General features: G+C 47.5%; 3 protein-coding genes across 3 annotated transcripts in view; all 3 read left to right on the top strand.

Moving 5' to 3' along the window:
- Positions 1-23,085, top strand: part of LOC148036198 (uncharacterized) — a 139,523-nt gene that overhangs the window by 101,622 nt on the left and 14,816 nt on the right. The window lies entirely within an intron of this gene.
- Positions 16,648-17,486, top strand: LOC148036200 (uncharacterized). The gene has a single exon (XM_087678802.1). It carries the CDS (start codon positions 16,648-16,650, stop codon positions 17,302-17,304), a length of 657 nt encoding a protein of 218 aa, XP_087534928.1. The 3' UTR covers positions 17,305-17,486.
- Positions 19,271-21,168, top strand: LOC148036199 (uncharacterized). The gene is made up of 3 exons (XM_087679101.1): positions 19,271-19,880; positions 19,929-20,130; positions 20,549-21,168. Exons 1-3 carry the CDS (start codon positions 19,582-19,584, stop codon positions 20,933-20,935), a joined length of 888 nt encoding a protein of 295 aa, XP_087535227.1. The 5' UTR covers positions 19,271-19,581; the 3' UTR covers positions 20,936-21,168.

The raw sequence follows: 23,085 nt of genomic DNA, 5'->3' as shown, positions 1-23,085 counted from the left end.
TGCCAGGATCTGCTTAGGAACTAGAATCTCATCTAATTCCTCTACTTCAGGCTGTTCCTCTTGAACCATATCTTCTAGCACTTCACCAATAAAAGGCCTCAATAGGCTCACATGGAATGCATTATGAATTTTCCAATTCTCTAGCAATTTCAGCCTATATGCCACATCATTGATCTTCTCTGAGACTTGAAAAGGGCCATAGTAATGCATACTGGGCTTTGGAAACAAACGTTCCTTGCCCTTTTGTTTTCTCAAATGTGCCTTTTCAAAACGCAATAAGATCCAATCATCCTTTTTGAACAAGAGTTCTCGACAATGACTATCAGCAGCTCTTTTCTGTTTAGCTTGTGACTTTTCTAAGGCATACTTGACCTTTTTATATGCTTCTTCCCAATCTTTTACATAATGATCTGCTTCAAAAATGTTATCTTTTGTCTGCAAAATGGGAGGCAGTTTCTTTCCACCTTCCACAATCTCAAAAGGTGCTTTGCCAGTAGACGAGTGCACTGTATTATTGTATGCATACTCAACCAATGGCAAGTAGTGTTCCCAAGAAGTCTTATGATTTGAAACATAACACTTCAGTAGATCTAAAATAGTCGAATTTTCTTCTTCAGACTGTCCATCAGTTTGTGGATGGAAAGAAGATGAAAATTTCAGCGTAGTGCCCATGTTTTCAAACAATGCTTTCCAAAACAAGCTAGTCATTCTTGGGTCTCTATCACTGACAATTGATTGTGGCATTCCATGGTACTTGAAGAAATTATGCATAAATATCTTTACCATGTGTTCTAACTTAACCTTTTTCCCTACAGGAATGAAATGTGCCTGTTTGCTAAATCTGCAAATAATAGTTCAGATTCCATCATTCTCTGAAGAAGTTCTTGGAAGATAAAAAATGAAATCCATGGCAATACTTTCCCATGGCCTTTCTGGAATAGACAATGGTTGCAATAACCTTGGTGCCTTCTGTCTAGCAAATTTGACCTTTTGGCATTCAAGGCAAGATCTGACATATGCATCAACATTAGATCTCAAGGCTGGCCAATAGAAGAAAGTCTCTACCATTTTGACTGTAGCATTAATACCACGATGTCCTGCATACGGCGGAACATGAATTTCTAATAAAACTTTTGGCCTTAGTTGTTTTGTAACGCATAGTCTTCCATGCATCATGATAAAGCTTTGTTTGAACACATAATGATCATGATGTTGGCCATTGATCAACTGTTCCTAGATTTCAGAGAAATCTTCGTCATCAACATACTGTTCTTTTATATCATCCAATTCATGGTGATAAGAAATTGAAATAGCTGACACCTGTGGTTTGCGAGATAAAGCATCTGCAACTACATTCTTCTTGCCTTCCACATGCACTATCTAAAAATGAAACATAGATAGGAAATTTGCCCAATGCATGTGTTTCTCTGACAATTTAGTATGTGTCTAAGTGTTTGATGATGCATTTGCACTAAAAAATCAGCACCAAGAAAATAGTGCTTCCAACTAGAAAGTGCATGGATCAAAGCCAATAACTTTTTCTCATAGATTTGGTAAGTCCTTTCAATGACAGAAAGAACTCTACTCTCATATGCCACAACTCGGCCATTCTTCATTAATACAGCACCAATGCTATTTCCACATGCATCACACTGCACTACAAATGGCTTAGACACATCTGGCAAAATAAGTACTGGATCTGTAGTCATTTTCCCTTTTAAACATCTAAATGTTGATTTCTCTTTGTCAGTCCATTCCCATTTGACATCCTCCTTTTCAAGCGCATGTAAAGGAGAAGCAATCTTTGCAAAGTGTCCCACAAATCTTTTGTAGTAAGAGCATAGGCCAAGGAAACTATGGACATCATGAACGGTTTTCAAGTCTGGCCAAGAGACAATTGCTTCTATCTTTGCAGGTTCCATCTTCACACCATCTTTAGAAACTATGTGCCCAAGGAAGTGAATCTCTTCCAAAAAGAATTCACTCTTCTTGCCATTAATGAGCAACCTATTATGCTTAAGCTCATTAAAGATTGTAACTAAGTGTTTTCTATTCTCCTCTTCATTCTTTGAAAAGATAATCATATCATCAAAGAATGTGCCCAACAAAACTTCGATAAGGGCGGAAAATTCTATCCATCATCCTGTTAAACATAGCAGGAGCATTGGTCAATCCAAATGGCATGACTAAAAATTCATAGAGACCAAATGTCGTTCTAAAAGCAGCCTCATGGATATCCTCTGGCCTGATTCTGATCTGATGGTATCCAATTTTCAAATCTATCCTGCTAAACATTTATGCTCCCTGTAATCGATCAAGAATATCATCTATCCTCGGAATCGGAAACCTATTCTTGATCGTGTTCTTATTCAAGGCTTTGTAGTCAATACACATTCGCCAAGAGCCGTTCATTTTCTAAACTAACAACACAGGTGAACAAAACGGAGAACTATTGGGATGAATTAGTCCCTTCTCTAAAAGCTCATTGACCTGTGTTATAATCTCTTTCTGCTGCGCTGCACTGACCCTGTACGGTGGCCTATTGGGCGGACTAGTCCTTTGAATAAGATCTATGGTATGATCTTCAAGCCTCTCAGGGGGTAACTATCCTGGTAACGAATCTGAGAAACAGTCGCTGAATTTATCCAAGAAAACCCTCCTACTTTCATCTAGTACACACACATTACTGTCAACTTCATAACTTGCTTTGCAAAAACCAAGTACACAGAAATACGATTTTTCATTACAAAATTAATTGCAGAAGCAAAAACAACTGGGATAGACTCTCCTTTAAGCTTCACATCTAACATATGAGTCTTGCCCCTATGTTTTTTTTTTTGCAAGTGAAATGTGGCTGATTATATTACCCAAAAAAACTGATTACAACGGAGTACTCATGCTCAACAGACTAGTTGGAGCTGATGCAAAGTCACAATTGCATCATGTATACAAGCCTCTCAAGGTGGTCTGGGGGAGGTAGGGGCAAGAAGCCATGGAGAAGAGGGTGTATCACCATCTGGGGTTCCCTATCTGCATCACGAAGAACAGGTCCTGACCACCCCAAGTGCGTATGAACTGACAACGGAGCTCGTGATGAGCCCTGGACTCACCCTGCACCTAATCCCATCGGCCGCGTAGGTAGTGGATGATGGAGGTCCAGAGCTCTGCTAAGGTCGCCTGTACAGAAATTTCTCTTCGCCAAAAGCCTCATGATACCGCGCCGTCTAGATATACCATCCAGTAAGACTCCCTATGATCTCCCATACCTAAGAGCGGTCTACTGTGGGCTGTAGTACCTGGCAGATGGGTAGAGCCTCCGATTTGACCACTGCACATGATTCTGCCTTGAAAATGAATATCATGTCCTTCATCCCGGCCTCATATAGAAGGTGACGGCCCTGGCTGACTACTTGCCAGCAGAAAGCTCCCCATGAGATACATCCAAGGCTGGGTGCCATACGCTGAAGGATGCGGCATGCTCCTCTCCACACGACCTGCGCCTCCTCACATGACCAAAGGCAGTGCTTTGGGGTTTCCAGAGGTTGCTGTATGCAGCGCTTACAACCTCCCTCCTTCTGCATCTAGGCAAGCCAACTTCCCACTGCCAAGCCTCCATGTGCCACCAGCCATAAAAAATACAATACTCTTCTCGGTCTCCAGCTATCCCATAGGCAGTGGCAGAAAGTACGTCGGAAAGGCTCCCTGATGTTGTGCTCCGCTCAGTGCCTGCTACGTGACAGCGCCCAATCCATATCCTCTTGCATTAGTACGTGTCTGGCAATCCTAGTAGTGTACTCCAGGAATCTCGATGGCTTCTTGGCGACCGCAGTGGCCGGCCATAGCCACTCTCCTGGATCCCACTCCAGCTCATCAAGTGGTCCAGTTGCCATAGCCACTCCCTGAGCTCCCTTCAGAAAGCATAGGGGTCCAGTCGCCATGTCTTCCCCTGAAGGCCCACCATCCGAATCCTCCTCCACGAAAGGGTACTATCCCCTCATCCTATTGCTCTCTGTCCAGGGCCAGATGCCTCCCCTCTTGAACAGTGAAGAAAATCTCTTGCGGGGCGCCGCCCACCCTACCTGCCACTTGTAGGGGGATGCCTGCTGGTGAAAGCCTAGCGGCCCATACCTCCTTGGGCTCAATTGGCTCTCTTATCGGGGAAGCAAGCCACTCCAGTGGTATCGCTGCATCTATCTTCCTTCTCCTCAACACCACTGCTCTCTGGCAGCCTGATATGCGCTGCAGCAACTCCTTGCTTGCCATCCTGTATACCTCCTACTAAGTCCTGATGGTAAGGGTCGAGCCGGCCTCCCAACCAGCCCACTGGATGTGGGGGCGCTCGCCAATGTGTACCCCTTCCTGATCTTTGACGTGGGGGTTCCAGATCACCGGTTGACGATCTATCTCCTCCTGGCAGCCTGGGGGGCTCTGGATTAGGGCCTTACGGAGGCCTTGCTACACGCGGAGTAAGCTGTGTAGAAAAGGTGATCTAGGCTGACGTGAAGATCCATCTCAGGGACAAAGCCTTTGAGGCAACAGAGTGGGCCCAGTACAATGATCTGTCGCCTCAAAGAAGGTGAAAACATTGTCTAGGATGCTCCTATCCTAGACAAAGCCTGTCTGTGTGCCATGGATGATGTTTGGAAGCACGGGGCGTAGTCACCTACCAATCATCCTTGTCAGTGCCCTGTAGGCCACTGACAATAAGGTGATCGGTCTCCACTGGGAAAGCTCCAACCAGTCTCCCTCTTTGGGGAGAAGGCTGATAAGGACTGCCGAAAGACTCCCTGGCATCTGTCGTGAAGTGAAAATCTCCTGGAAGGCCATCAATAGAGGGTTCTTCACTTCTTCCCACTAGGTAGTAAAGAAGGCCTTAGAGAGGCCATCCTCTCCCGGGCATTTCTAGAAGCTGGCTGCAAACCCCCCTGCTGTCGCCCTCTCTGTCGTCTCTGGACCCATGTGAAGCCGTTAGCGTCCACTTGCAGGCCTGTCGGCGGAGCCGCCTTGGCTTTGAAGCGCGTACAATCTACTACCTGATGCCCAAAGTCGTGGCAGTGCAGACATTGCCTTGGTTGCCCAGTCACAATGAGTTGCTGCCTAAACGAGCGACCTCCTGCCTCAATCTCCAGGAACTTTGGGATACGCTTTGTGTCTTTCATGGCCACTCATACCTTTGGAACTCCTGCAGCTGTCACTGCATCCTCGAAGAAGACAGGGAGAACTGTGCCGAAGAGTCGTCCAGAGTCCTCCACTAATTGGCGGTACTCTACCACCAGTCCGGGGAAAAGTAAAGTGACTGGGTGTCTAAGAAATCTGTTGTGGAGCGCAAATGACTCCACAGTGAAGCCGCTATACTAGGGAACCATGTAGATAACCCCTTTCGTGGAGGCATAGGGAGAGTTCTCCACTAACTCACGAGCTGCATCTGCAGAGGTAAGTCAAACCATGAAGATCCCTTAGCCCATGAGGACTGCCTCCACAATCTGCGCTGTGCCAATGCGCAGCGTGGAGTGGAACCAATCCCCCAGCTGGGCCCTCGATAGGGAGTGCCCAACGACCTGACCAAAGACCGTTGTTTCTTTCAACTCCAGCTCTGTGGCATGGACGGCTAAGAGTTATTCCTTAGAGAGGATGATGCGTAAGGTGTTTGACTGGGTTTGCGCAGGGCAGGTGGCCAGGGGGTACGCTTGACGGGAGGGGAGAGACCTGGCAAGAAGGCGCAGGGGAGGGGGGGAAAGCGAACTGGCATTGGTGGGGGGGGGGGAGGGGGCGGGGACTAGCGCGGGCGGAGGGGGGAAGAGGGCGCAGTCAACAGTCGAGACGGGAGCAGCGTTGCGTCACGATGGCAGGGAGCCTCCAATGGTTTGTAGTGGTTGCTCGACCGTTGCATGATTTAACCAAGAAAGCAGTGGCATTCCGATGGACCAAACTAGAAAAGGAAGCTTTTGAAGCTCTAAATCTATATCAGCAAAGAACCTGTTTTAATTATACCTAATTTGTCGAAACCTTTCTTCGTGGAATGTGATGCTTCAGGAGACTGCATTGGTGCAGTCTTAAACCAGGAAGGACATGCAGTTGCTTATGTAAGCAAGAGGTTGCAAAATGTAGAAAAGAATACTACTACCTATGAAAAGGAGTTAATAGCCATCATTCAAGCTTTAAAACTTTGAAGATACTATCTTTTAGGTGGAGAATTTCTCATCAATACGGACCATGACAATTTGAGATATTTTCTCAACCAACCAAAGATTTTTGAAAAGCATATTTAATGGGCCAATTATTTAGCTCAATTTAACTTTCAAATATTGTATATTCATGGAAAGCAAAACAAAGTAGCTGATGCCCTATCAAGAATACCTCAAATTCATGTAGTATCCATGATTCATCATACAGATTTTACTAGGATGAGAGACATGTATGCTTCTGATAAAGATTTTAAAATCATTTGGGAAAGTTTACAACTTGGTAAAAGGGTAAACTCTTATGTTATCAAAGATGGATTTCTTTTGATGGAGAATAAGTTGTGCATTACTAAAGATTTTAAGCCTAAAGTAATGGAAGAATGTCATGCGGCTCCTTACATGGCTCATCATGGTATTTTGGCCACAACCAAGGCACTTAAAATGTATTTCTTTTGGCCAAGTCTTCGACGAGACATTGAGCAATTTATCAAAGAGTGTATTGTGTGTCAAAAGATTAAACTGGATCACCAAAAGCCTGTAGGGCTTTAGCAACCATTACCAATTCCAAGCCAAAGGGAAAGCATTGCTATGGATTTTATTTTGGCTTGCCAAAATTAACAAATGGCAATGATAGCATATGGACTATTATTGACAGGTTTAGCAAACAAGCTCATTTTATTCCAATCAAGAAGACTATCAAGTCTTAATATATGGCTAGAGTATTTATTTAATAAATCTTCAAGTATCATGGGTTACCATAATCCATCATGGGTGATAGAGATCCACGAACCACTAGTCTCTTTTGGTGAGCTCTTTTTGAAAATTTGGGTACAAAGCTTACATTTTCTTCTTCTTATCATCCTCGAACAGATAGTCAATGTGAGATAGCCAATCTCACAATATTGGATATGCTAAAGTGCTATTTCCATGAAGCCAACCAACAATGGAAAAAGTATTTGCCTTTAGTAGAATATACCTGTAACAACACAGTTCATGTACCATTTGAGATTATATATGCAAAACCACTCTTATTAACTATTCTCAAAACCAAGGAGGAGATATTTCATGCTGATGAGTTTGTGCGTGATATGGATACAGCTTTCGCCCAAATTAGACGAGCTATCCAAAGATCTTAAGAAAAACAAAAGAAAGTAGTAGATAGTATTGAAGGCAATTGATTTTACAAGGAGATTGGAGTGGTTGAAATCTAGCAAAGCTCATCTAAGAAGCTCTAACAAGCCTTTATCTCAAGTCACTAAGCTTGCAACAAGAAATTATGGGCCATTTCAAGTCATTGAAAAGATTAATGATGTTTGTTACAGGTTACAACTTTCAGAGCAAGCTAATAGCCAGGTTCTTATTGATCAACCCCGTCACGTTGCACGCTACCCCCCGCCCCGTCTGTTCGTCGCGATCTGCGGATTCAGCGCCATCGCCCACTCCTGGGCCTCATTGCCATCACCATTATCCCCGCTTGGGCCACCGCCATCGCCAGGGCCACCGCCATCGCCTGCGCCCCATCCCCCTCGCTATCGCCAGGACCCATCGCCACCGCCTGGCTTCTCCGCGCCGCCTACACCCGCCCTGTTCCTCTCTCTCTCCCCCCCCCTCCCTTCCCCCCCCCCCCCCACTCCTCCCCCCTCCCCCCCCCCCCCCCCCCCCGTTTTTTCCCCCCCTGGTTGCTGCCCCCGCCCCTGTCTATCCTTTTCCCCCTCCACCCCTTCGCCCCCTGCGCGCTGGCCTGCCTGGAGGCCTTGCCCTTAATCAGTCTATCACACCACCACCATCGATAACATAAATCCCCCCCCTCCCCTTTTCGTCAAATCGACACTCCCTCCCCCCTGCTCTAGTTGCTTCCCTCCTCCCCCTCCCCCCCCCCCGCCCCCGCCCCCCACGCCCTCCCCCCTTGCACCAACTCCCCCTCTAGTAGCACAGCACCGTGATAGGTAGGTTCTCCCAGAAGGGACGCTCAATGGAAACCTATGGTCAGACGCCGGTGCACTCAGCGAGTGCCCCGTAGTCCTCTCTGAGGAGCAACTCTTAGCTGTCCGAGCTAAAGAGCTGGAGCTAATGGAAACAGCGATTTATGGTTAGGTAGTAGGACATTCCCCAGCCAGGGCCCAACTTCGGGATTGGCTTCACTCCACGCTGCGCATCGGCACAACACAGATCGTGGAGGCGGTCCTAATGGGCCAAGGGACCTTTATGGTCCGGCTAAACTCGGTAGACGCAGCTCGCGAGTTACTCGCCAATTTACCATATGCGTCCACGAAGGGGGTCATATACATGGTCCCTTGGTACAGTGGCTTTATGTGGAGGCGTTTGCACTCCTCAACAGGTTTCTTTGCCACCCGGTCACTCTTCTTTTCCCCGGCCTAGTGATTGAGTATCGCCAATTGGTGGAAGACTTTGGGCAGCTCTTCAGCACTGTCCTTCCCGCGTCTTTCGCGGATGCAGTGACAGCAGCAGGAGTCCAAAAGGTACGGGTGGCTGTGAAAGAGGTCAAGAATATCCCACAGTTCCTAGAGATTGAGGCAGGCGGGCACTCCTTTAGGCAACAGGTAATTGTGATTGGGCAACCAGGACAATGCCTACACTGCCACGATTTTGGGTATCAGGCAGCAGTCTATACGCGTTTCGGAGCCAAGGCGGCTCCGCCCACAGGTCCGCAGGTGGACGCTGACGGCTTCACATGGGTCCAGAGACGACAGAGAGGGAGACGGCAAGGGGGGGCGCAGCTAGCTCTTCAGACCTAGCCTCGTCAGCAGGGTGTTGGCGGGCGAGCGACCCCCTCTCGGCAGAGCACTCCACTGTTCCCCCCCCCCCCCCCCCCCGTCTGCCCCACTCGACAGGACCGCAGCCCCCTACATTTTCTACCCGTGCCACAGTCTGCCTCGCCTGAGCTCCCACAGGCCCCTCACTCCCTCCCCCCCCCCCCCCCCCCCCTCCCCCCACACCCGCCATGCAGTTCCATCCATCCCACCATCCCTCGATTCTCTTCCCCCCCAACCACCCTCCCTATCGAGCACCCCCCCTGATCCGCACCCAGGTCAGGTGAGCCCCCCCAGACCCACCTCCCCTCTTCCCACAAGAGGTGATGAGCTACACACACCTACCTTCTCCGCGCACCAACAATCTTCCCCCTCCCACACAGCCACCAGCTCATCCGCCCCTGCTGCCCGCCACACTTTCCCGAGACAGGCACAACTGTTGCCACAAGAGTTCTTCTGCAGTGGTCCATGGTTCTACCTGCGAGTTGCGGAGTGCAAAGAGTTCCCACTACCTCTAGAGGTGGGGATCTTCGTGGTTCATAAGTCAAGTAGAGGCAAGGTCCATCTACTAGCACCACCGGATGGACCAAACTACGCCTTTTTTCTTCAATCCTCTCACTCAGGGGATTGGACGACTACACAGATTAAGGAGTTGAAGAGTCAGGTGGCGGATCACATCTCCCAGTGGATGGGAGAGGAAGAATTAGCACTGTTTGCACAACAGTGGCCAGGTTGCATGATAGACATCAACTAGTGGGCTGGTGCCGAGGTCCCACACTTGAGCATTATCTTTTGAGCCCCTCCACAGTGGAGAGTTCCGAGGAACGTGATCGAGTGGCCCCCGGCATAGGCGGCCCGTTTCTACTAGCGTACAGAGTCGCGATTCTCAGCATGGCTGATAGATGCATTGATAGTACCACCTGGAGCATCTATCACCCCTATGGTCTAGTCGAGGGCCACCATGGGGGATTGGAGTTCACCATCTAGACCGGTGGCAAAGCGCACTTGCATGCCTCACAGTCTCTCCTCCTCATCAGCAGCATCCACACCGAACAGATGCCTGTTCGGTCAGTCACAAGTTTCCCCATGAGCTTACATCTTGCATCCTGGAATGTGAATAGTCTCCACTACAGTGGGGCACGTGGTTACAGGAAGTTGATTGTTCGGCAGGAGTTGCAGCCTGCCCTTGCCGAATGGATCGACATCTTGCTTCTGCAGGAGCACAAGCTCACCCACACCCAGGCTCAGCGGGTTGGGAAGGTACTTCCGGGCAGCTTGCACACTTACTGGGAGCACGCCATAGTATCCACGGCAGGAGTGGAGGCGTATGCACCTCTATTAGCCCGAATCTCACCACCTGTATACGAGACCATAGGACGATAGTGGCAAGAAGGGTTCTATGGATCAAATTGGATATTGGAGACTCGTGTATTGGAGTCCTCAATGTCTCTACCCCTACGGAGGTTAGGGCACGCAGCAGGTTCTGGGTAGAGATCGCAGCTGGACTTCCAGAGGTGGACTCCTAGATTGTTGGAGGAGATTTCAACAACCTGGAGGCCTTGGAGGACCAGCAAGGCAAAGGCAGAAACTACCAGGGCATGGCTGGAGAGGAGCAGGAGGCATGGGAGGTCTTTTTACTTGCAGTGGGAGCACGTGATGCCTAGAAAGACCCTGCCTTCCACAGGAGGGAGAGGTCGTTGGACTTCTCTTGGGGATACAGGCAGCTAGGTGGAGTCCTACTGGAGCGGTTGGACAGGTTTTATGTGGGAGAGTGGGGAGGCTTTCGTGGAGGCCAGATTGAGCAATTGGCAGGCACACAATCCTGTCGGATCCCTGACTTGATCTATAGGAGGGAGGAGGTGACGAGACAAATAGAGCAGATTTGGACCAGAGAGTGGGACAGGAGGGATCGGATAGCAGAGGAGGTTGCAGAGGTCCTAGCCGAGTCAAGCAGAATCTGCCAAGAGGCAGCCATACAGGCCAGGCAGAAGTGCTGGAAGGAGGAACCTGGGTGGCTTTTTGGCGACCGTAGAGGCCGCCACTCTCTTGGATCCCACTCCAGCTCATCAAGTGGTCTGCCCTCCCAAATCCAAAGGCGCCACTCCCTGAGCTCCTTCCAGAAGACATAGGGGTCCAGTCGCCAAGTCTTCCCCTAAAGACCCACCACCCGAATCCTCCTCCACGAAAGGGTGGCAATCCCCTCATCCTGCTGCCCTCTGTCAAGGGCCAAATGTCTTCCCTCCTGAACGGCGAAGAAATTCCCCTGCGGGGCGCCATCCACTCTACTTGCTACTTGAAGGGGGATGCCTGCTGGTGAAAACCTAGCTGTCCATACCTCCCCGGGCTCTATCGGCTCTCGTATCGGGGGGCAAGCCACTCCAAAGGTATTGCTGCGTCTATCTCTCTTCTCCTCAACTCCACTCCTCTCGGGCAACCTGATACTCACTGCAGCGCCTCCTCGTCCGCCATCCTGTACACCTCCCGCCACGTCCTGATGGAACGAGCCGAGCCGGCCTCCCACCCAGCCCACTGGATGTGGGGGTGCTCACCTATCTGTGCCCCTTCCCGATCTTTGACTTGGAGGTTCCAGATCACCGGCTAACGGTCTATTTCCTCTTGGCAACCTGGGGGGCTCTGGATTAGGGCCTTATGGAGGCCTTGCCACACGCGGAGTAGGCTGCGAAGGAAAGGTGATCTGGGGGGGTGATCTAGGCTGACGTGAAGATCCATCTCAGGGACGGCCTTCAATCACAGCCAAGCCTCAGTTTACAATCCTGAAGGCCCTCCTGCAGTAAGACCTTCCAGGTCTGCCCGCCTGGTGTGAGACCTCGAACAACTAGCTTGCCCAAGAGGGCCATACTCTAATGCAAGCCCTCCCTCTGATCTATGTCGTATGATGGTCGCCCACGCCACCTTTGCCCTGGAGTCCCTGGAGCCATTAGACCCAGACCAAAGAAAATTCCGCACTAGGCGGTGAAGCTGCCCTACGCACGATGAGAAGAAGCACCAACACGAGGCGATGTACCAGGCCGTCGCTAGCAGGACCTGGTTAACCACCAGGGCTCGACCGACTAGTGAGAGGCGAACCGTGCTCCAGTAAGTTAGTTTCCTCCGAATAGAATCAAGGACAGGAAGAAACTGCTGGGCAGGAGTGATGTCGAGTCCCACTTGGAATCCTAGGCATCGGACGGTCTGTCCTCTGCTCACCCATCTAAATCCCAGGTGGACGCCCCACTCCGTGCTGGAGTCTGGGTCTATGCGGAAACCAACCGACTTTTGCCAGTTGATTTTCGCTCCCGCTGCAAAGCAGAACATGTCAAGAGCCAGTCTCACTCTTTCTAGCATCAACTCATCGTCCTCTAAGTAAAGACCTGTATCATCTGCGTACTCTGAGTCTAACAACTCAGTCTCCTCTCTCACTGGAAGTCGAAGGCCGCGTAATCCGCTCACACGTGACCTGAGGAAGTAAGACATCGCCTTTGCGAAGAGTAGAAATAGGTATGGGGCTAGGGGGCAACCCTATCGAACCGACCTCTCCAGCCGAAACTTCTCCCCTCGTCTTCCGTCTATGAGAACCCTGCTAGTGGCCGATCTGTACAGGCCGGAGACCCCACGAATCCAAGCGTGGGGGAATCCCAATTTCACGATGGTGCCCTCTAGGAAATCCTAGTCCACCTTGTCATAAGCTTTCTCGAAATCCAAGAGTAGCACTGCCAATTTTTGCCCACTGTGCTGAGCCCACTCTGTCGCCTCAAAGAAGGTAAATACGTTGTCTAGGATGCTCCTATCCTGGACAAAGCCTGTCTGTGTGTCATGAATGATATATGGAAGCACGGGGCGTAGTCGCCTACCAATCATCTTTGCCAGTGCCTTATAGGCCACTGACAATAAGGTGATCGGTCTCTAGTGGGATAGCTCCAACCGGTCTCCCCCTTTGGGGAGAAGACTGATAAGGCCTGCCGAGAGACTCCTTGGCATATGTCCTGTGGTGAAGATCTCCTGGAAAGCCCTCAGTAGGGGATTCTTCACCACTTCCCAGTAGGTAGTGAAGAAGGTCTTAGGGAGGCCATCCTCCCCTAGGCATTTCTGCCCATCCTGTGTATGGAAAGCCTTTTCTAGTTCCTTCTCTGTGAAGGGGACTAGGAGAGAGTGTCTCATCTCCTCTGTGACGAGGGACGGGATGTGATTCCATGCCTGTGGTCTGCATCTCTGTCCTCTAGCTGAAGTCGTCTCCTGCTGAAAAAGGCGCATGTAGTAGTTGGTGGCAATCTCCATCACCTCATCTGGGCTAGAACGGATCCTCCCATACTGATCCCGAAGGCTGCGTATCTGCTCTCCCGCGGTGCGGGGCTGGTGCACTTGGAAGAATTCCCTGCATCTCGTGTCTCCCTTCCGCGCCCAAAAGGCTACTGAGGTGTGGAAAGAGAACTCCGAGCGGCTGTCCTCTAGGCCAGCAATGGCTGCACGCGCGTACACCTGTGCGTGGAGAGTGGGATCCCTTGGTGCCTCCTGCAATAATCTCTGTGTGGCTGCAAGGTCCCGCTGGAGTGCTCTCTCCTCTACACTGCCAGGATTGGCAGACATGTACTGATGCAGAAGGATATGGACTGGGTGCCGTCACGCAGCAAGCACTGGGCGGAGCACAGCATCACGGAGCCCTTTTGACGGACCTTCTGGCGCCGCCTATGGCATAGCTGGAGGCCGAGGAGGGTGTCATATTTTTTATGGCTGGTGGCACATGGAGGCTTGGCAGTGGGAAGCTGGCTTGCCTAGATGCAAAAGGAGGGAGGTTGTAAGCGCTACACACAGCAGCCTTTGGAAACCCCAAAGCACTGCCTTTGGTCTTGTGAGGAGGCGCAACTCGTGTGGAGAGGAGCATGTCGTATCCTTCGACGTATAGCGCCTAGCCTTGGGTGTATCTCATGGGGAGCTTTCTGTTGGCAGGCAGTCAGCCAGGGCCGTCACCTTTTGTATAAGGCCGGGATGCAGGACACGATATTCATAATCGAGGCAGGGTCATGCGCAATGGTCATTCTAGAGGCTCTACCCATCCGCCAGGTACTGGAGCCCACAGCAGACCGCTTCGAGGTATGGGAGATCATAGGGAGTCTTATTGAATGGCATATTTGGAAGGTGTGATGCCAGGTGCTCTGGACCTCCATCATCCACTCCCTCCGCTGCCGATGGGATTAGGTGCAAGGCGAATCCAGGGCTCATCAAGAGCTCCGTGGTCACTTCATGCGTACCTGGGGTGGCCAGGGTCTGTTCTTTATGATGCAGGTAGGCAGCCCCATTTGGCGATATACCCCCCCCCCCCCCCCCCCCTCCATGGCTTCTTGCCCCCATCCCCCCTAGACCACCTTGAAAGGCTTGTATACATGATGTACTGGTGGCTTTGCTTCAGCTCTAGCTAGTCTGTTGAGCATGAGCACTCTGTTGTAATCAGCTTTTTGAGTAATATAATCAGCCACATTTTACTTGCAAAAAAAAAAAAAAAACTTTCAGAGCATTGGAGAATTCATAATGCTTGTCTTATCTATCTTTCGAAGCCTTATATAGGACCTCCACCATTGAAACGTGTAATAGAGGATCCACTTGAAGTAGATAAAAATTACTCTTATTTAGATTCTAAATGGATGCTAGAAGAGTATTTTAAAGACTATTTAGAAATACTTGTAGTTTATGAAGAAGTTGTAGGATCAAAATTACTTCAACCAACATCTTGAGGAAAAGAAGGATTTCAAGAGGAAGGGATGTAACAAACCTTTTGTATATCAATTGTTACCAAGACATATTGGCTCAATGATTCCAAATTAATTTGATGCTCATGTACTTTAAAAGATGTTTTGTATTATTTAAGTGTTTCAAAATATGATTAAATGTTTATCTTTCTATTTAAGGGTGGCCAATGGCTAGAACGCCCTATAATTATACTTGGGTTATCATTGATGAGATGCCCAAGAGAAATCAAAAGTTTAGTTGAGCGGTCAGATTGACCACAAAGCTCAGATGACTAAGACTTCTACACTCAGATAGTCACATTAACTAGAAGCCCATATAATTAGTGGTTCTAGAAAATGAAACTAGATGATATCAATTGTTACCAATACATATTGGCTCAATGATTTCAATTTAATTTGGCACTCGTGTATTTTAAAAGGCGATTTGCATTATTTAAGTGTTTCAAAATATAATTGAATGTTTATCTTTGTATTTAAGGGTGACCAATGGCCAGAACACCCTATTATAATTATACTTGGGTTGTCATTGATGAGATGCCTAAGAGAAATTAAAAGTTTAGTCGAGCGGTTGGATTGACCAAAAAGCTCAGATGACTAAGACTTTCACTCAAATAGTCACAATGACTAATAGCCCATATAATAAGTGGTTTCAGAATGTGAAACTAAATGCTTATGATCGAATAAACAAACTATGAACCAGTGAACCTATATAATGAAGCTTTCTAGAAGCTAAATTTAGCAACTTCTAAAATTTAGGATGTTACTATTTTTGAAAGTTGCTCAAATGGAAATTTTATTCGCGTCAAAGGTTCTAGAATTTCGCAAGGAACAATTTTGTCTTCAGTAGCTATCTTAAATTCTTAACCGTTTGAGAGATGTTTAGAGTAGAAGGTTTAAAAGCTTCTTTCTCTATAAAAGTGACATGTGGCATCTAGAAGAGGACATGTGCCATTTTGAAGAGACAAGTGTCCCTACACTCGTCATTTTCAGCAAACACTTGTCATTTGTAGCCTCTACTTTCCACTTTTGAGCACCTAAGCCCTACACCTATATATGGAAGGTCTCTCTCTTCATTTGAAACAAGCTCTCATGCTGAAATTTCAGCCGCATGCTTTGTACTCTCCTATCTCTCTCTCATCCAAGAAGCACTTTCTATTTAGCTTCATCTAATCCAAGCCCTAAAGAAGAGAATCAACTTGCCGCTCAGAGATTGCAAAAATTACGGTTTCAAAACCCTAATTTTCAAAATTGTAGCAAATCATCTTTTTTGTATATGGTTCAAGCACTTGGTGCCTGTGGTTTTGTTTCAATAAATTCCTGTCAAGGGGGAGGGACCGGTTCCCCTCTCAACATGGTGTGGACTCCTCTCTCTCTCTCTCTCTCTCTCTCTCTCTCTCTCTCTCTCTCTCTCTCGTAAAAGATTACTAGGCTTGCAAAAATTTAGTGAGGGTTTAGGGAAACCCTAGAAATTTGCAAGAATCACAAGAATTTGCTCTGATTTTGACAGTACAAAGTACAAGCTGAGTGGCTTTGTACACAGTGTGTGAGAGATGGATAATGTAGACAAATGCAAGCATCAAACCGTGGAAAATGAATATTTGGGAGACGAATCTAATCAATAACTAACACAACCGTCAATGGAAGCAATGTTCAGCACCCCTTCTAAGAACACATAGTACAAGACGTATGGCCATAGGGTCCGCGGTCTCTCCAGCATCTGATAGGCATGAAAAGACCTCACACACCATGAATGAAATGAAATTCGAAGAAATTCATCTCATGATTCGCTCTGAACTACAAATTATGAGACAAGAATTGGAGAAAGAAATACCAGAGCAGGTCAAAGCCAAACTGATAGTAAATCAGAGGGCAGAAATGCAAGACATGCTGATAAAGATTAAGAATGACTTACAAGCACAAATGCTGTCCTAAATGCATATGCTGAAAACTGAAATGCTGAAAGTGGTAGATGCCTACAAATCTGAAATCTTAGAACTAGGGAAAGAATTGAATACATTTAAGAAAAAAGAAATAAATGTGCAAGAAGAACTACAAAAAGAGAAAGAGGCTTTGAAGGCATGTGAAAGGGAGGTTCACTCATGGATAGAAGTGGCAAAGACAACACAGAAGCAAATAGAAGAAGCCAACCCATGGATTGAGGTAGTAAAAAAGAATAAGGTAACATCCGTGAACAAGACTGAAGTAATGAATGCTACCTTGGAAGAAGAGGCTAGGAGATGGGCTAGGGTTTTACACGTATGGGTAGTAGGATGGGAGGAGAAGAGTAGCCCACAGGAAGATGCTAAGACACTTGCTAACAAAATTGGGGCTTCAGACGTACCTATCGTCAGTACTTGGAGAGTGGGGAAAGAGGACTCTAAGTCCAAGGCTCTAATTCTTCGCTTTGGGGACATAGAGAAAAAAAAGGCCTTCCTCTCCAAGAGGAGAGCCCTCAAGGGTGAGAAGATCTATTTGGATGAGGACCTTACCCCAGCACAAATAGCGCATCGCAGAGAACACATGCCCAAGGTATTGGAGGGTAGCAAAGAGGGAAAGTGGGCTATTTATAGGGATGGACAAGTCATCATCAGTGATAAAAGGACTTCATGACGGTACGAGGCCTATGAGACACTTCAGATGTCAATATGGAATTGTAATGGAGCCCTACGCTTGGATACTGGTTACTTTGAAGATAGCTTCTGAAACATAGATATAGCATTGTACACAGAAACACACCAATGTAAAGGTAACCAACTATCAGATGTGCGGGGATACAAGTGGGAAAGTGCATTTCGTCCAGTGGCTAGAAAACCAGGAAGCACTAGGGGTTCTGGAGGTGTGGCCATACTATACTTGGAAGACCTCAAAGGGATAGTGCAAGTAATGAAAAGAGATGATGATGCACAATATTTATGGATTAGGATACATGCAGGAAGACCACGGGATATAATCATCGCAATATGCTACTTCCCTCTTGCAAATTCTACCTATGCCACACGAGATGGATCTCCCTTTGATGTACTTTCTGAGGATATCATGAGATATGCTAGCATTGGGGACATATTATTAGTAGGAGATTTCAATGCACGTACTGGAGATAGACAGAGGGACTTTTTTATGCATGATAATGCCATGTTCAAAGAGATCGACATAGATGAAATAGGCCTACGCAGGAGAGCCCAGGATAAAGAAGTGAGTACCTATGGGACACACCTATTGAATTTGGGAAGTGTACATAGACTAGCCATCTTTAATGGTCTGCAACAATGGCCAGGATCTGACAATTTGACATGCTGGAATCACAAAGGAGGGGCAAGTACTGTGGACTACTTGATGGACTCACCAGCATTGATACCAGACATCCAAAACTTTAAGATATCTAAGAGACCAATTGGCATAGTAGCAGATCATGCTATTTTGACATTCATGCTCTCTTGTGTACACATGAAACATGAAACACCATGCCTCCCTAGACATCCCAAATACTACTTTACAGAAGACACCTCACATATCTATAGTGGTTCTCTGCAGACCAGTTTACATACACTGGACTTGAGTAGATCGTTGGAAGAATGTACAAGGGATTTAGCAAATGCCATACATGAATCAACCATGTATGCATTCCCACACACCTTGCCCCGATGTAGACCCACATGATCTACTGCTCCCCAAAATAGCTGGTATGATGATAAGTGTAGAGTCACCCGAGCTCGCTTACAAAGAGAAGTGGAGCTAGGCACTCAAACACATCGCCAAGCAAAGGCGTTCTTCAAACGCAAAGGCGTTCTTCAAACGCCTTGTGCGGAGGAAGAAACGAGACTACTTAGCGAAAGCAAAAGCAGAGATATATCAGCTATTTTTGGGGCAGAATAGCAAGAGCGCATGGAAGATGTTTCATGAAAGACAGTCCCCCATACAGATTACATCACCAGATGCTTGGCTTGACTATGGGAAATAGCTGTATGACCTGCCAGGACAGCCACCTATGCAGCCCCCACAAGCTTGTAGGCCAACACAGTGGTCTTTCTTCACATGGAAAATGGTTAGGGATGCAATTTATAGATTACAAAATGGGAGGGCACAGGATGAGGATGGACTAGTAGCAGAACATTTCTCACATGGTTGTGACATATTAGCACCCATATTAGCACATATGTTCAATAGAGCAGTATGTGAAGGTTTCCCTATGAGTTGGTCAGACAATACTATAATCCCGCTATTTAAAAGTGGTGATCCCCTGATTCCTAGCAACTACAGGACTATCATGATCGGTCATACTTTGGCCAAGATATATGGATCTATATTGGAGCATGAACTCAGTGAGTGGGCTGAAATGCAAGGCAAGAGAGCACAAGGACAGGCAGGTTCCAGATGAGGATATACCTCGCTGGACCATATTCTCACACTTAAAGCCATTATTGAGGAGGATAGAGAGCCCGAGACAAGAGGATCTATTGTTGCTTTGTAGACTTTCGCAAAGCTTTTGATACAGTGCCTCGTACACGCATCATGCAGAGATTGTAGGACATTGGAGTACGAGAGGGTATACAATGGGGTGTCTATGCATTATATGAGGCAGTGATAGGTCATGTACGAGCACCTGGGGGGCTATCAGAGAGGATTGACAATAACATAGGAGTGAAACAAGGATGTCCACTTTCACCCACATTGTTTGGTCTATATATAGATGAAGTGTCTGATTACATAGAACGAGGAGGAGGAGGAGCTAAAGTCAGCCTGGCAAGGTTGCTGATACCAATATTATTGTATGCATATGATATTGTTCTCATTTCAGATTCACCGGAGGGATTGCAGTGCCATCTAGACGCTTTGCACATCTTCTGTAGAGATAAAGACCTCACAGTGAACCTTGGGAAGACCAAAACCATGGTTTTCAATACTTCGGCAACATGGGTGACTAGATCTATGTACCAGTTCACATTTGGGAGAGACATATTGGAGCATGTGAGGGAATATGTCTATTTGGGAGTCACCTTCTCTGGCCCACGTTTTTCGTTGAGAGGGGCATCAGAGGTATGTCTGGCGCGTGGATATGCAGCACTAGAGGCACTCAAGAGTCAATGTGCTCACATGCAGTTCCAGCAGCCCCGCACCAAACTCTGGTTGTTTGACACCCTAGTCACACCTACATTACTATATGGAGTAGAGGTATGGGGTTGCAGTTTGTACCACATGCATCTTAGCCCACTCATTGATCATATTGGAGTAGAGAGGGATTATTATGATGGTTGGGATAGCATGGAAAGGCCATTGATCATGATGATAGCACACATGATTAGGAATAAGCCCTCCACCCCACATCCCATTTTCAGAGCAGAGCTAGGGGCAACACCTATAGTTACCGAGGCACTCTTCAGGGCAGTGACCTTTTGGCATAGACTAGGGGAACTTCCGTGCCATAGATACTCTAGATTGGCACTAACCTCATCTAGACAACTGGCAAGCAGAAGGCGAGAAGAACTGTTGGTTTTCACAGATGGCTATTTGGATGAGCCTACATGGTTTGGATATTGACCGTCTTCCACCTTTGGACTATAGCATTGATTGCCCTATACTTTCTCTCGGCTAATCAGAGCTGAACCAGGGGATCAGAGCTGATATCTTGAGGATTAAGACAGCAAGGACATGGATCCATCCACCACTCCCTCTAGGATCGAGGATGGAGTTCTACAAGAGTCATTTCTTGTGTCTCTCCGATGATGGTTTCACTATTCGGCCAGCATATATGGACACCCATCTCTCCCGAAGCGTATGGGTTGCTATCGGACAGATTCGCACCTCCTCACATAGGCTTCAGATGGAGACAGGCAAATGGACAAATACCCTAGCAAAGGATAGGATTTGCCAGCTTTGTGGTCAAGAGCCTGAGACGGAGGAGCACTACATATGCAGATGCACAGTATACTACGACATACGAGGATGGTACCACTGCCTCTTCCGTGATGGATTTGGGCCTCTTCATCGCGTCATGGAGTATGAGGACCAGAGATGCCTAGGTCTTTTCCTCCTGGAGCTCGAGAGGCGCCGAACTGCACTACTGCGAGACAAGAGGCCAGCTCATCTAGAAGGACACACACAAAGAGCAATGACAGACTTCTTCTATAGAGCCGACCCTACTGATACTACCAGCCTAGCAGAGACAGAGCCACCCTGCCAGACACCTTACAGGCCACACCGTGGAGTCACATTGGATAGAGCCATTTCCCTTCATCGAGCATGACGACCCCATCTACCAAGACCACATCCGAGGAGGCCACACCACAGTCGGATTAGAGCCATTATCACGAGACACCGAAGACTCACCACCAGGCATATCAGTGAAGGAGCTAGGGACCGCATCATAGCTGAGATCATGTGCAGATCTCGAGATCAACTACAGCCCATTGGCTCCACCACACTTTTGTACATGGCTCTATCAGATCTGGTTCTCCTTTCCTTTCCTTTTCTTTTCTATCGATGAAACAACACTACACTTGGTTCAACCCTAGTATAGTCCCATCGTATAGTTATTTTCAGTATATTTTCAGTATTGTTTCATAGGCCACCACTTATTTGTAATGTTATCTTTACCTTGCTGATGAGATGACATTAAACATGGATGTACTCTGGATTTTGTCTCATAGTCCACATTGGCCTTATGTAGACGTTAATATATCTTTCTTTCTTTATTTTCTTTCTCTCTGTCTCTCTCTCCCTCTCTCTCAATTTTCATGGTAATAATTGATCGAGTTGGTTAAGTTCAAAGTATTGTCATTCTCATGTTCTTCCCCGCGCTTACACTCCTCTCTTTGTATAGGCATTCAAATTTGCCTCCATTAGTGTTTCGTAATTAGTTTCGTAATTACTTGGATCTAGGAGATCTCCAAACTTGTGGATAGGCACAGTAGTGTGCATTGTTTACTCACACCAAACACAAAAGCAAGGAGAGGGGCCGAAATGTCCATTGCATAAATGAAGTGCTCACCCTATGTGATCCATCGATCATCCATGCTCTGGGTGCTCTATCACCCTCCCCACCATATCATTTGTGAAGGAGCTGCATGTGGTAGGGTAAGGCTTGGAATTAACATTTGGTGTGGTACATCATATCGACTTTCTGCATAGGAGTGCCATGTCTCTGGGTCCCCGATGGGTGTGGGGAGGTGTGGCTCCCACAATTTGCATCATGTTGTGGCCACATCTCTACTCAATAATAAGTGATTTTACTCATATCAAACACGAAAGCAAGGAGAGGGGCCGAAATGTCCATTGTATAAATGAAGTGCTCACCCTGTGTGATCCATCGATCATCCATGCTGTAGGTGCTCTATCACCCTTCTCACCATATCATTTGTGAAGGAGCTACATGTGGCAGGGCAAGGCTTGGAATCAATGGCTGGTGCAGTACATCATATCGGCTCTCTGCATAGGAGTGCCATGTCTCTGGGTTCCCAATGGGTGTGGGGAGGTGTGGCTCCCACAATTTCCATCATGTTATGGCCACATCTCTGCTCATTAATATGTGGTATAATTTCTAGTACTATGCCTCCTTGTATAGTTGACGTTTATAGCAATTGAGGGTCCTCATTTGCCTGCGGACCTCTGTCTTTTAATATGCCCTAGCCCTCTCTAGGTCCGATAGCTCCTTGTGCTCATCACTATACCATCAATTCTGGGGCATGGTCCTAGGTCGAGTGCCATAGTGCGTATGAGTATAGGAAGCTCTGGAGGGCAGCGAAGTGTTGGATGGAGTTTGGGAGGTGAGTGTCCCCAGGGGAGCAGTTTGCTCGAACTAGGTGAGACTACTAAAGATGTGGTGACTGTAAAAGTTGGCTAGCTCATGTGTGAAATGGAAGGTGGTGGGCTGGGCGTGGGTCATAGTTGCCTCCGTACAGTACTGTCCATACGGTACGATTCGTACTGTATGTATCCGTATGAATTCGTACGTTTTTTTGGGCCTATTTAGGGCACCTAGTTTGCGCGTCCTCGATCTTGCATTCGGCATTTCCTGCGCCCCCGCCTTTACTCCTGTGCGTTTCACCTGCCTACGTGGCACTTTTTGGGGGGGGGGGTGGGAAGCCTTGGATACCTCATCCCACCCCCTTTTCCAACCATGCCCTCCCCCTCCCCTCCCCCCCCCCCCCCCCCCCCCCCCAAAAAAAAAACCCTCTTTGGATTCCTTCCAACTGGCAATCCTCTCTTTGACCGTTGACCCCTCTTTGACTATTTGAACTTTGACCCTTCTCTCATCTATACAAAAGGTACTCCTCTCCTCCATGCTTCCGCACCAATTTAGCAAGCACTTACCATTCTCATCTTCCTCTCTTGGATCTTCACCTTGAATGGACTTGTGATTTGTCATTCTTGAATCTCACCTCCCATCCCCTCTTT

This window comes from Lygodium microphyllum, chromosome 5, assembly GCF_053477565.2.
Source record: "Lygodium microphyllum isolate KBCC chromosome 5, Lygodium_microphyllum_v1.1.10, whole genome shotgun sequence".
Lineage (NCBI taxonomy): Eukaryota > Viridiplantae > Streptophyta > Polypodiopsida > Schizaeales > Lygodiaceae > Lygodium > Lygodium microphyllum.
The sequence above is the reverse complement of the archived record's forward strand: the minus strand, read 5'-3'. Positions and strand labels throughout refer to the sequence as shown.

Coding starts and splice junctions, on each gene's coding strand:
- LOC148036200 (XM_087678802.1), top strand. CDS start 16,648: ATGCTGAAAGTGGTAGATGCCTACAAATCTGAAATCTTAGAACTAGGG.
- LOC148036199 (XM_087679101.1), top strand. CDS start 19,582: ATGGTTTTCAATACTTCGGCAACATGGGTGACTAGATCTATGTACCAG. Junction 19,881..19,928: donor GAGGTATGGGGTTGCAGTTT/GTACCACATGCA, acceptor TGGAGTAGAGAG/GGATTATTATGATGGTTGGG. Junction 20,131..20,548: donor GCCATAGATACTCTAGATTG/GCACTAACCTCA, acceptor ACCCTAGCAAAG/GATAGGATTTGCCAGCTTTG.